Genomic DNA, 13,571 nt, shown 5'->3' with positions numbered 1-13,571 from the left:
TTGGTCACCATGCTCACGGAGCACGGCCACTTCCCTTTCTACTTCCACCGCTTCGGCCTCGCTCACGACTCTCTGTGCCCTTGTGGCACAGAGTGCACATCGTTCGAACACTACTTGGGCGACTGCAGCCTTACGAGACCGTTAGCCGCCTCTCTCGAGCCACGGGGCGCGTTGGCGAAGGAAGACCTGCACGTGCTTTTGCGGCCCGGCCCCGGCCGACTACTTCCCCGTCATTCCTGAAAGCAAAGGCAAAAATAAAGGGTGGGGAGAACCTGTCCCTGCAAAAATGCATACCAGGTTTAAAGCCAATTTAACATAAATGAAAAGGGGTTTTTAAGTAATACCCAAAGCGCATGTCTTGGTGAAGAAAAGCCAATTGAAAAAATAAAAGTGTGGGCATAGGTAACGCACGTGTGTCCCAAGGTGTCTCATCGAGGGCAGAAACCCTCGCACAGGGCTATGTTTTAATGAAATAATGAGGCGGAGACGTGAGGGCATGGACGTGGCCATGAAAATGATGAGAAAAAAAAACTAAGAAAAGTAAGAAATAATAAGTAAACAAGCAACAGGAAAACAAAGAGAAAAAAGGCAGAAATAAAGTAAAAGGAGAGGCAAGAAAAGGATCAACGATCCATCAGGAGAGAATAAAGTCATGGTATGGACGGGAGGGACAATAAATAAAATTAAAAGGTAAAAATTAATAAAAAAGAAAACACTGTACACGGAAGTACACAAACACGCAGCTGACACTGTGTTACTGTAACGTGACGTGTCCTCTCGCTTGCGCCACGGTGTACACTGTACGGTCGCCACCGGATTGCACGAAAGACGGCCGTTTGAGTTCCAGGGACGTCCTCCGAAGTAGAATGGCGGGGCCGATCCCGGAGGTAGTGCAAAAGCGGTCCGCCACTGTGTCAGGCGAGTGCAGAGGCTTGCCGCCGCGCAGCGCAACGGCGCGTCAGGCGAGAGTCGCCCTTCCGATACGTGTGTCACGACGCCCGGTTGTTAGCGTCCTTCTCGGCAGCCCTCCGGAAAGATGGTGTGGCCGATGAGGGCGCTCCCGGCTCGTTCGTGGAAACGACAGGAGGTGATGGTAGCCGCTTGATAAGGCGAGTTCCCTTCGAACGGCAGAGTCCAGCGAGTAGTCGAAACCTGCAATTACGGGGTGCATCCGTCCTCGACGATTGCGGCATTGGTCAAAGGTTCAAAGACCAAGGTGGCGCAGCATCACGGTTTTCTCGAACACCGACCGAAAGGTCGCACAGCCGGTCGGTTACGTGAGGCCGTGTCGCCAGGGGCGCGAAGCCCCGCCGTCTCCGGTCGACAGGACGACAGCGGCCCCCGCAATCCGACGTGTATTTGTGTACTTGTAAAAAGAAAAAAAAATTAAAAAAAAGGTACGTCGCAACCCCCCGCGACGTACCTGGCGGATGGGGGTCGCGGGGGGGGGGGGCCTCGTTGCAGATCTCAGGGGCCCCGCGGACCATTTGCGCCCGGCGGGCTCCACGCGCACCCACACTGAGGACACCAGCGAGATGCCGGACGCTTCCCCGGAGGCATCTCTTCAGCCCACCCGGCCATGGCCGGCGCGCAAACGGTAAGGGGTTAACATTGATCTTAAAGAGCGTATCTGTGCGAGAACGTCATCGGACGTAATCTGGCAGGTGTTCACTAACGACCCGAACGATTTGGATCAAGATCGCTCTATTGCGACTGGAGCGCAAAAGCACGAGCAAGTCTAGCCTCGTCAAAGAGCTCTGCGGTTCGAGAGAGGCGGCCAACGGTCTAGTAAGGCTGCATTCCCCCAAGTAATGTTCGAGAGAAGAGCACTCTGTGCCGCATGGGCACAGAGAGTCGTGAGCAAGGCCGAAACGGTGAAAATAAAAAGGGAAGCGGCCGTGCCCCGTAAGCAGGGTTACCAGAGGCCGTGGAGGGCGAAAAAAGGACGGCGCCTCCTCGAGGCGCGGCACCCAGCGAAAAAGCGCCGTGTCCGCGTGATTCTCGCGCCATAACCGTGCCCACCGCTCTCGTTGGACCGCCTTGAACGCATTTCGGACTGATCTAAAAGGTTGGGGCGCTCTGCGATCCAGCCCGTACCTAGCGGCCCGCGACGCCAGAAGTCGGCAAGTTCGTTTCCAGAAACACCGCAATGCCCGGGCACGTGGTATAGACGCACCTCGCATCGGCAGGCAACCTCCCCGAGCGCGGTCTGAATACGAACAATGCGGGGGTCGGCCGATCCAGGCGCCGCGAGCGCTTGCAGCAGAGAAAGGCAATCGGTATATAAAGATACCGCGCCCGTCTGCCGATGGCCGCACAACTAAATCAAGGCCTCTGTAAAAGCGATGACCTCGGCGCAATAGGCACTCGTGGCGGCGTACACTCGAAATCTGCCCACCGCGCCGATCCGCTCCCGCGGGCCGAGAACGACGAAGGCGGCACCCGATGAGCGCGGCGTATAAGAGCCGTCGGTATAGACATGAACGCCCGGAGCGCGCGACCTGCCGCGCGCCTCCGGCGCCGACAGTTGCGCAAACGAAAACGCGCGTAGCGCTGCCGGGTGTACTCCCCAAGGGTCGGCGGGGTAGAGTACGTCACCCGGGGAGAACGCGAAGTCCCCGAACTCGACCGCCTCACGCAGGGCGAAGAGCCTAAACTCCGCCGCGGTCCTGTCCAGTTCAAGCGCCAGTGGCGGCACCCTCATTAAAACCTGAAGGGAGGCCGTGCGCGTCGTCCGGTATGCTCCCGTCAACGCCAGCAGGATCGTGCGCTGCATGGTTGTGACGCGGGCGCTGAGTCTGCAGTCAGGCTTGACCGACCACCATATCGCCGACGCGTACGTGAGGGCCGGCAGCATCACCTGATGGTAAAGGTGAGTTAATGCCGCCGGCTGCAGGGGGCCCTGCATCTGCACGAACGTCAGCGCCCGGCAGGCTAGAAGTTCGGCCTTCTCTTTGAGGCCGTCGGCGTGTTGAAAAAAGTGGAGACGCCTGTCAAAAGTCACGCCCAAGACCTTGAGGGCCTCCACGAATTTCAGGCCCTTGCCCGAGGCGCCCAGGCGGATGGTAGGGTGGACGCGCTCCATACCGCCATGCCCATGAGAAAACAGGACGCAGTGGCACTTGTCCATGTTGAGGGAGACCTTGGCGCGCTCAGCCCATGCTACCACTCGCCGGAGAGCCTCCGAGCCCGCCGCGCCGAGCCCGTCACGCGTCTTGGCCGAAACGACGAGAATGGTGTCGTCGGCGTACGCCTGTGCGGTCACCCCGGTGGGCATGGGAAGCTCAAGAAGCTCATGCACGATGACGTTCCACAAAAGTGGAGACAGTGGTGAACCCTGAGGGCTACCCAGCGACGGCCTGGCCTCGACCTCGCCCGCGTGGGAGGTGAATTCCACACGGCGGTCCTCGAGGAAAGAGCGAAGAAGATGGTATAAGTTGCTCGGTAGCCCCCGGTCCCTAAAGAATTTAAGAACGAGGGGGTGCCACACGCTGTCGAAGGCGCCGCGAAAATCCAGCGACATGAGAATGGCCGGTGTCTTGGCCGCCTTGAGTGCGAGCAGGCGAGTTTTTAATGCATGTAAGGCCATGACAGCGCTCCTGCCGTGGGTAAACCCGTATTGATGTTCGTGCAGGTGTCCGCCGCTCTTCAAAAAAAAATTACCGACGATTACGTTACTTCCTAATGCGAAATTTGAGCGCAGCAAATAAGCTGTTTCACCTTTTCGATAGATTGAGGCAAAGAAATCGAGCAACACATGTATGCGCTATCACAGAATTTTTTTTTTATTTTTCACACGTATTCCTTTAACAAAGACTCCACTAACAGTTCTTGACAGTCATGAAGGAAGCTTTGTGGTCGGAGAAATAGACTGATATATGTTCGACTTGGTACACCAATGCTTGATTCTCAAAGACGAAATCTATACAAGTGCCTCGCGAGGTTGTCACAGCCGTGGGACGCGTTACGAGCGAGAGGAACGGGATGTTCTCCCGCATAAGTGTTAGGAAATTGCTGTTTGTCTTTATGTCAACATTAAAGTCCCCCACTACTAACATCGGTGTGGATCGATGGACGGTTAATGCGAGTTGCAGGAAGTGCACGACGTCTTTCGTGAGTGCGGTAGGGGCGAAGTAGGCAGCTACTACCAGCAAGATAATTTCGCAGTGGCGAACGGCAGCGGCAATTTCGGCTCGGGCGGTGCACATATACAGATCCGCCGCCACCGATCTGGCTCTCTGATTGCCACCGCACAGGGCGAACGGCAGCGGCAATTTCGGCTCGGGCGGTGCACATATACACATCCGCCGCCACCGATCTGGCTCTCTGATTGCCACCGCACAGGGGTTGCATTGGAGGAGGAGCGAAGAAAGGAATTAAGTTCGAGCCGGCGCTTTGACAACCGGAGACTCGCAGGAAGAGGGGGGAGGGGGGCGGCGTGTACACCCAGCGGCAAACGATGGGGGCAGAAGCGCGCGCAGCAAGCGGACAACACGATAAAGGGAGGAGGGAAGAGATAGCAGCGACTGACTGATGCCGCTGACGCCGATAGTGAGTCAACCCCAGCTGCGGAGTTGGTTTCAGGGACAACACCGCCGATGCCGACACAAACAATATGATACCCTCGCTTCCGCAGCGCTAAGAACCAGGTCTAGCCGTGGGAAGGTGGTCACGTATTCGTCGACGTGCCGGGGCCTACGTGAAATAACCGGCGCGTCGGCAACTGAAGAGCACCCTATCCGCCACACAAGAACAGGGGGGGGGGGGACCCTTTCCTCCTCTTTCTGCATGGCGGCGACGGTGTTCTATGCAGTCACGTTATCTTGACTCTCTAGCGGCGTCAGCGGCATCCAGCGGTATCAGTCGGTCGCTGCTAGCGCTGGGGGGATGAAAGGGGGGCGGAGCTGGTTACGAGGCCGACGACAACGCCGACGACGACGCGAAACCCAGGAACGGACGCCAAAGAGCTGCGCTCTAAAAATAATATAATCGGCCGTTCAAGAGGCGCTCAAGCACCTTGCCCAGTGCCGATGTGACGCAGATAGCCCTGTACGAGGCGGGTAATTCGGGCGCGCGCTGCGGTTTAGGAATGAAAATGATTCGCCCCGTGCGCCAGCGACGGGGGAAGTAACCCAGCGCGAGCGCCGCGTTGAAGAGCCCGAGCAGAAAAGCGCCATGCGACCGCGCGAGCCCCTTGATAATATAGGGCGTAATCCTATCCGGCCCGGGTGCAGATGCGTCCATCGTTTTCCGGAGGACCCACTGCAATTCGGCTGCCGTAAAAGGCGCGTCGCGTACACGCGTATAATAGGGCGACGCCGCTAGCACCCTCATGTCTGCGTGGTAGGGACCGTCGGAAGAGGGATCATCCACCGCCACGTGCGTCCTCAGTAGGAGGGCCGCCGACTCTAAGTGTGTGGCCGTGCGGGTTCCGTCGGGCAGCTCGAGCGGCGGCAGGCACTGTCGCGGGCGCACCCTGCTGAATGCCTCCCGAAACGCGGCGGAGAAGATGGAACGCCGCGTACAACTAGTGTACCACGCGCGGAGGTGCGAGGTCTTGGCCGCGCGAGCATGGCAGCGAAAGACCGCGAGGGCCCTGCTGTATTCCGCGCGGAATTGCGCCCGCAATTCCTCCGCCGCGCAGCGCTGGAATCTGCGCCGCAACGCGTTCACAGCGCGTCTTTCCCGCGCCAGCGCCGGGGTCGACCAGGGTCTCCCCGGGCCCTTGACAGGGCGGAGGTTTGCCCGGTAATACCGGTCGAAGAGCCGCTGGAACCCCGCAAGTATCTCGTCGAGAGCGCCCGGTGATTGTAGGGTAGCCCCCGAAACCCGCGCGAACCACGGCTCGCCTGCGAGGGCGGTCAACAATTCCTCCCGCGCATAGCGGGTCAGACGGCGAGAACGACCGTCCCGAACTGCGCCGATGCGAACCGCAACGTTCTTATGTTCCGAGAACGTGGTGTCCTCGCGAACGGTCCAATCGAACCCAGCCGCGACGAGGGCCGGCGCCGCCAGTGTGACATCAAGCCAGCTGGCCGCGTAGCGCGTCTCGTACGTTGGTGGCGACTGGGGATCGTTGAGAACAACGAGGCGGTTCGCCCCGGCAAACTCTATAAGGCGGGCGCCGCGTTCGTCTCCCGCACAGGGACCCCACGCCGGGTGCTTCGCGTTGAAATCGCCCGCGACGACGATGTTGGGCGTGCGGGCCTTCGCGATAGCCTCCTCGATGCCGCAAAAGGTGTCGTCCATCGATCGATGGGGCGGCGCGTACGCGGAAACAAACACGAATTGGAAATCGCGTGTCTGACAGTACACGGCGACCACCAGTTTGGAGAGCAGCAGGGGGGAGACGTCGTATGGCGGCCCTCGCGTAATCACCGCTGCCGCCGGATCCCGGTCGATGGCATACACGTTGAAGTCCGGCGGCATACGTGGCAGCTTGCCTCCGGGCCTGTAGGGGTCGGAAACGGCCGCCAGCGGGACGCCCGTCTCTGACATGCGGTCGCCCAAGTTTTGCGAGGCCAGTCTGGCATGATCTAGATTTAATTGCATAAACGCAATGCTCACCGCCGACTCCGCGCGTGCCGCGTCTCGACGGGCGTTCCCCCCGCCGGGTCGCTCGCTCGCCGCCGCCGCCGCGCCATCCCGCTCCCCCATTCGCCTGCAGCCCCCCATTCCCGCCGCGCCATCCCGCTCCCCCATTCGCCCGCAGCCCCCCATTCCCGCCGCGCCCGCCGCGCTACTGCCCGCCATAGTTTGTGCGCGCTCGCAGCCGCGCCACCCTCTCCACCAAGATGGGGCACTGCGGGAACCCTGCTGGGTGGGCAGACGATAAGCCAGCCCGATCGCACTCCGCGCAGCGCACCGCCTCGTCTCCCATGCGCACCGTGCATGTGGCGCTCAGGTGATTGCCCGCGCAACGCATGCATACTGCTTTCGCAGCGTCGGCGCGAACCGGACACGTGGTGCGGCCGTGGCCGTACGTAGCACAAAAGGTGCACGTGGGGACGTGAAGGTCTTCGTGGGCACGCACCATAGTCCAACCCACGGAGAGACGCTGACGGCTTATGAGAGCGCAGAAAGCCGGCGGGTCGACCTCCGCAATGTACGCGTTGGTGCCCGACCTTTCCTTAAAAGTGACGCGGACCCTACATTTGTCGGGGTCAAGATTGAGGCCCGGGTTGCGGTCGTTGAGCCTCGCGATAAAATCCTGCGGCGCGACGTCGGGGTCTACTCCCGAAAAACGCACGTGCGGATTGCGTTTTTCCGCAACCCTGACGATTAGGGCGGCTCGGGTGACGGCATTGTCCTGAATAGCCTTGTGTAAATTGTCGATAGACTGTTTTATGTTCGAAAAAACCGTAACGCCGTACCGGGTGTGCCGTAGTTGCACGTCCTTGATGCCCTTGGCCGCAGGATCGATGTTTGCCTTGAGTAGGCGGACGACATCCCTCGCTGGCGTGGTCGTCTGGGCCGTCGGTGTAAGGAAACAGACGTGGTCGTGCAGGGGCTGCGCGGGCCCCCGGGCGGCCCCTCCGGGCGCACCCGGCGCCGCCCCGGCATCGAGGAGGCCGCCCGATCGCAAGGCGGCGGCGTAGCTCGCCGCGCCGGGCGCCATCAGCGCAGCGCCCGAAGCGCACGCGCCCTCGGCGCCGACAGACGACAGGCGCCCGGCACCCGACGCCGCGGTGCCAGGAAGGCCGGCACTCGCAGGACCAGACTTGACACCGATGAGGCCCTCCAACCTGCACTCGGCGACGCCCGCCCGTCGCTGCACCACGGCCAACTCCCGGCGCGTCTCCACGAGCTGTCCCTGCAGGGCCAGCGCCGCGCCGCGCTCCGCGGCCGCCTCCGCCCTCAGGCCGAAGCAGAGGGCGGCCAGCTCGAAGATCTTATTCATCACGAAGACGCGAGCGTCCACAGACAGCTTGTTTGCGGGCGCCAAGCAGAAGGCGAGCACCTCGGCCTGGATCTCTTGGCACCGCCGCTCGGCCCGGCCCCCAAGGTCCGCCGGGAGCGCCGCGGCCACGGCCGTGCCCTCCGAAACGGAGGACTGCACGTCTTCTTCCTCGCCTCCGCCAGCCGGGGGCCGGCTCTCCTCCTCCGGGACGGGAAGCTGGTCTAAGAGTTCGCAAAACCGCGCGATCGCCTCGTCGCCGTCCTCCGAAAACTCGGAGCCCCGCGAGCGGGGCGACCCCTCGGCGGCCGGAGGCCGCGGGGGGGATCGGGGCGGCGACGCGATTTTGCCTTTGCGGGTGTTGGGCATGGCCGGGGCTCAAAGGGTATGAGCCACGGCCATTTTGTGCCCGATGGCTGGCCGAACAAGAATGCTCCTAAAAATCGAAAATAAGACCCTTCCCCGCCCGGTTTTCGCAACGAATTAGGTCCCTGCACGTTTAAAAACAACCCCAGCTAAAATTTGTAGATGCCAAATGTGAAATACCTCGTTTTTGAAGCAAAAAGCAAGAGCCCGATTTCGCCGGCCAGCCGATCACTTGCACGAGCCGCTCGTGCAAGTCGGCAATAGGGCTATAGTGCAGTAGCAATAGGGCTATATTCATTCAAACTGTACGGGTCATCAGTGACAACCTACCCGATTACGTTCGGTGACGTTTTCGCATCGACACGTTCGCTTATGACCCATGTCAACCGCCTACCGTTTGCGCGCCGGCCGTGGCCGGGTGGGTTTGAGCGAGGCCTCCGGGGATGTCTCTGTGCGTGGGCACGCACGGAGCCCGCTAGGCGCGAATGGTCCGCGGGGCCATCGGGATCCGCGGACCATTCGCTGCGACTGCCATCCAGCAGCAACGTCATGCGACCTTTGCGGCCGGGTGCTGGCGGCCCTGATACCGGCTCATACCCGCGCGCCCACCCTACGGTTGGGGGTTCGATCCCCACTGACGGCACTGTCCTCACTCTGAACACATCTTCTTTATATATATATATATGTATATATATATACACACACAAAACACGTCGGATTGTGGAGGCCGTTGTCCTGTCGACCGGAGACGGCGGGCTTCGCGCCCCTGGCGACACGGCCTCACGCAACCGACCGGCTGTGCAACCTTTGGTCCGGTGTCCGAGAAGGCCGTGACGCTGTGCCGCTTTCGTCATTGATCCCTGGTCGATGCCGCAATCTTCGAGAACGGGCGCGCCCCGCAGTCGACGGTTTCATCACGGAACACCCGCTGGACGGCCGCCGTTCACAGCACCCACGCCTTCTTAAGCGCCGAGCGTCGCCCTTCGTCCTCTCCCCGACCGAGGCGGGCGCGCCCTCACTGGCCCCACCATCTTTCCGGAGGACGCCGCTGCGAATGCTGTCACCAACCGGATGTCGTGCCACGCATGTGTGAGGGTCGACCCTCGCCCGACACGCCGTGTACTCCGCGACGGCACCGCCCTGCACTCGCCGCCACAACACCTGTGCAGTGCTCGGCCCGGTTCTGCACTACCTCCGGGTTCGGCCCCGCCATTCCATTCCGGAGGATGCCGCTAAGACCGCTGTCAACGGCCATCATTCGTGCGACGCGTGTCTGCCGGCCCTCGCCAACCACGCCGCGTGTACTGCGGCGCAAACACCGTGGACACGACACGACAACACCGTGTAGCTGTGTGTTTGTGTACTTACGTGTACTGTTCTTCCATTTTTTAGAGCGCAGCTCTTTGGCGTCCGTTCCTGGGTTTCGCGTCGTCGTCGGCGTTGTCGTCGGCCTCGTAACCAGCTCCGCCCCCCTTTCATCCCCCCAGCGCTAGCAGCGACCGACTGATACCGCTGGATGCCGCTGACGCCGCTAGAGAGTCAAGATAACGTGACTGCATAGAACACCGTCGCCGCCATGCAGAAAGAGGAGGAAAGGGTCCCCCCCCCCTGTTCTTGTGTGGCGGATAGGGTGCTCTTCAGTTGCCGACGCGCCGGTTATTTCACGTAGGCCCCGGCACGTCGACGAATACGTGACCACCTTCCCACGGCTAGACCTGGTTCTTAGCGCTGCGGAAGCGAGGGTATCATATTGTTTGTGTCGGCATCGGCGGCGTTGTCCCTGAAACCAACTCCGCAGCTGGGGTTGACTCACTATCGGCGTCAGCGGCATCAGTCAGTCGCTGCTATCTCTTCCCTCCTCCCTTTATCGTGTTGTCCGCTTGCTGCGCGCGCTTCTGCCTCCATCGTTTGCCGGTGGGTGTACACGCCGCCCCCCTCCCCCCTCTTCCTGCGAGTCTCCGGTTGTCAAAGCGCCGGCTCGAACTTAATTCCTTTCTTCGCTCCTCCTCCAATGCAACCCCTGTCCGGTGGCAATCAGAGAGCCAGATCGGTGGCGGCGGATGTGTATATGTGCACCGCCCGAGACGAAATTGCCGCTGCCGTTCGCCCTGTGCGGTGGCAATCAGAGAGCCAGATCGGTGGCGGCGGATCTGTATATGTGCACCGCCCGAGCCGAAATTGCCGCTGCCGTTCGCCACTGCGAAATTATCTTGCTGGTAGTGGCTGCCTACTTCGCCCCTACCGCACTCACGAAAGACGTCGTGCACTTCCTCCAACTCGCATTAACCGTCCATCGATCCACACCGATGTTAGTAGTGGGGGACTTTAATGTTGACATAAAAACAAACAGCAATTTCCTAACACTTATGCGGGAGAACATCCCGTTCCTCTCGCTCGTAACGCGTCCCACGGCTGTGACAACCTCGCGAGGCACTTGTATAGATCTCGTCTTTGAGAATCAAGCATTGGTGTACCAAGTCGAACATATATCAGTCTATTTCTCCGACCACAAAGCTTCCTTCATGACTGTCAAGAACTGTTAGTGGAGTCTTTGTTAAAGGAATACGTGTGAAAAATAAAAAAAAAATTCTGTGATAGCGCATACATGTGTTGCTCGATTTCTTTGCCTCAATCTATCGAAAAGGTGAAACAGCTTATTTGCTGCGCTCAAATTTCGCATTAGGAAGTAACGTAATCGTCGGTAATTTTTTTTTTCATTCTTCTTTTTATTCCTCTTTTGTCCCTCTCGTCCTCACTACGACTTTGTTCTTTCCTGTTCCCGATGGATAGTTGCTCCATTTCTTGCCTTTTCTTTTAATTTAATTCCTCTCCTTTTAATCCTTTTAATTTTCCCTTTGATTTCCTTTTGTTTGTTTATTTTTTCATTTCTTTCTTTGTTTTCTTATTTTATTTTATTCTTTTTTTTTATCATCTTCATGGCCATGTCCATGCCCTCACGTCTCCGTCTCATTTACTCATTAAAACATAGCCCTGTGCGAAGGTTTCTGCCCTCAATGAGACGCCTTGGGACACACGCGCGTTACCTATGCCCACCCTTTTATTTTTCCAATTGGCGTTTCTTCAAAAACATGCGCTTTGGGTATTAATTCAAAACCCCTTTTCATTTATTTTAAATTGGCTTTAAACCTGGTATGCTTTTCTGCAGGTACAGGTTTTCCCCACCATTTATTTTTGCTTTGCTTTCGGGAATGACGGGGAAGTAGTCGGCCGGGGTGGTACACCCGCCACATGGTATTTCATAGCGCCAGCGCAAGCGCAGCCCAACAAACAAGGCGGAAACTTCAGTGCCGGATATTTTTCTTGTTTGAAGGGGCTGAGGTAAACGCGAGGACGCGTTCCAAAAAGGATTTTTCTATGGCGTTTTATTAGAATGCGTGAGCGTACGAAAGTGACAAGAGCGCTGTCGCGTCCAGTTCACTGTCGGCCTGCCTGACTGGTCGAAATAGGCCATTGGTGGAGAAGCCTGCTCCTCCCGCCGGTCCGCGGGTCCCTTGAATGCTGCAGAAATTGAGTTAAGGAATGGTCTGAGTAGTTGAGGAGAGCATGGATACAGCAGCACACGGGGCCACTTCACCTCGGGATATAAGGCCGGTCAGGCAGGCCGTCAACGATCGGTATGTCGTCGTTTTGTATTTCATGTGTAGAGTATAAATCTAAATGCCAAGTTAATAAACCTAGTTATTCGAATGGCAGTTCTCGTCGTCTTCGTACCTGCGGACCTGGACTTGCCCCTGCCGCAGCTCATCCTCCCATTGCCGTCTCCCTAGTGAACTGATGCGTCACAACACTAATAGCTGCGTCACTGCGCTACAGCGCAATGATCGTTAAAGTGCTGCACGTCCTTACACATTTCTCCGCAGGGGCATCTCTGGTCCGGCGCAAGGCGGAATCTGTGAAAATAGTACGGAAAACGGCCGTGTGCCGTAATCAGAGACGTCAATTGCCGCGGCGGCGGGAAGTTGCGCGGGATGTTCGGGACGTCATGCACCCACTTGTACAGCTCGGTGTCCGTATGATCTTCGCGCCACGCAATAGCCCAGCGCACGCGCAAAACCGCTGAAAACTCGGTGCCCACCATCCTGAACGACCGGTGCGACCGTCTGTCAATAGAGAGTTTTGGAATAGGGGCCCCAAACATTTTGGGGCCCCAAAGAAATAGCGTCGAAGCCACTGCGCATGCGCAAGACGCAAACTGCGTTTGGGTTTTGCGTTAGGAACGCTATTTCACCGATTTAGCGGGAGCCCAAATAGCGGCCCCAAAAGCTTTGCGTCGGCAAACATGGCGGCACCCACCGAAGCGACGGCTCTAACCTAGCACAAAACTGGGTTCGATTCGCGGTAACGCGTGAAGTTCGCAAGGTAGGAGAAGTGACTGCGGTTATCGCTTTCTCTCAACTAGCGTGTGTTATGAAGATTGACTCATTAGGCGCCGCTGATTTTGAAGTAGATTGTGGATTTTATGGCTCGTAGGCCTAACACGGCTAAGCTTGGCTGGTGAAGGCTAGTAACGTTCGTTTGCTCAAAACTAAGCGCAACTAATTGTTTGCTGCTTACAGAATAACCTCTAAATTTTAATTAAATGCGAATACACGCAAGTGAAAATTATTATTCCTATTATAAAATGGTATATTTTATTTAATTATTTCTAATAGCTTTTCTTTGACGCCGTAGTGGCGCTGTCCACCGCAGGACGCTATCCGCAAACGTAAAACCCTATTCCAAAACTCCACTCCTACGCGCCCCAACGCTAACACCCGCAAAGCTCTTTGGGGCCCCAAACTATTGGGGACCCTATTCTAAAACTCTCTAATATCTGACGTCCGCGCGGCGTTTGCTGCCATATCCGCCAGCTGACTGCCAAAGATGTCTCTCTGAGCGGGCGCGTGATAGAGCTGTACGGTGTTCGACTTTTGCAGACGAGCCAGCGTTTGCTTTACCTTCGCCATTCGCGTGTCACCAGTATCCACGTGCGAAACTGCGGTGAGCAGCGATAAGCTGTGTGCATAAATAAACACTAGCTGGGGGCACCCATGCGTGCTCAGGTAGTTGAGGGCTCCAGTCATGGCCACGACCTCATAGCAATGTGCGCTCGAGGCCATCGTCAACCTGAACTTCCGCACCGCATCAATTGTTCCTATCGGCTTCAGTACGATAAACGCAGAACGCGCGGACGTCGATGTAAACGATCCGTCTGTGAAGATGTGCGTCCTCGCCTCCGACAACCCCAGGTTTCCTTCGGGCACGTCGACTCTCCTAAACGGAAAACCGCGTGCCTCCGAAGGGTGAG

General features: G+C 58.0%; 1 protein-coding gene across 1 annotated transcript; it reads right to left on the bottom strand.

The window, feature by feature from the left end:
- Nucleotides 1–230: 230 nt before the first annotated feature.
- On the bottom strand, nucleotides 231–6,498 carry LOC140213704 (uncharacterized). The gene is made up of 3 exons (XM_072284950.1): nucleotides 5,329–6,498; nucleotides 2,594–3,547; nucleotides 231–236 (listed from the first exon to the last, which is right to left on the bottom strand). Exons 1-3 carry the CDS (start codon nucleotides 6,496–6,498, stop codon nucleotides 231–233), a joined length of 2,130 nt encoding a protein of 709 aa, XP_072141051.1.
- Between the last annotated feature and the right edge of the window lie 7,073 nt (nucleotides 6,499–13,571).

The sequence above is a fragment of the Dermacentor andersoni genome, chromosome 10, assembly GCF_023375885.2.
Source record: "Dermacentor andersoni chromosome 10, qqDerAnde1_hic_scaffold, whole genome shotgun sequence".
NCBI classification, from domain to species: domain Eukaryota; kingdom Metazoa; phylum Arthropoda; class Arachnida; order Ixodida; family Ixodidae; genus Dermacentor; species Dermacentor andersoni.
The sequence above is the reverse complement of the archived record's forward strand: the minus strand, read 5'-3'. Positions and strand labels throughout refer to the sequence as shown.

Bases quoted from the DNA above. Each gene is read 5' to 3' on its own strand.
- LOC140213704 (XM_072284950.1), bottom strand. From the start codon at position 6,498: ATGTCAGAGACGGGCGTCCCGCTGGCGGCCGTTTCCGACCCCTACAGG. The intron at 3,548-5,328 runs GTGCTAGCGGCG...CTCGCACTCAAG, and splicing joins CCTACCACGCAGACATGAGG to GCGGCCAAGACACCGGCCAT.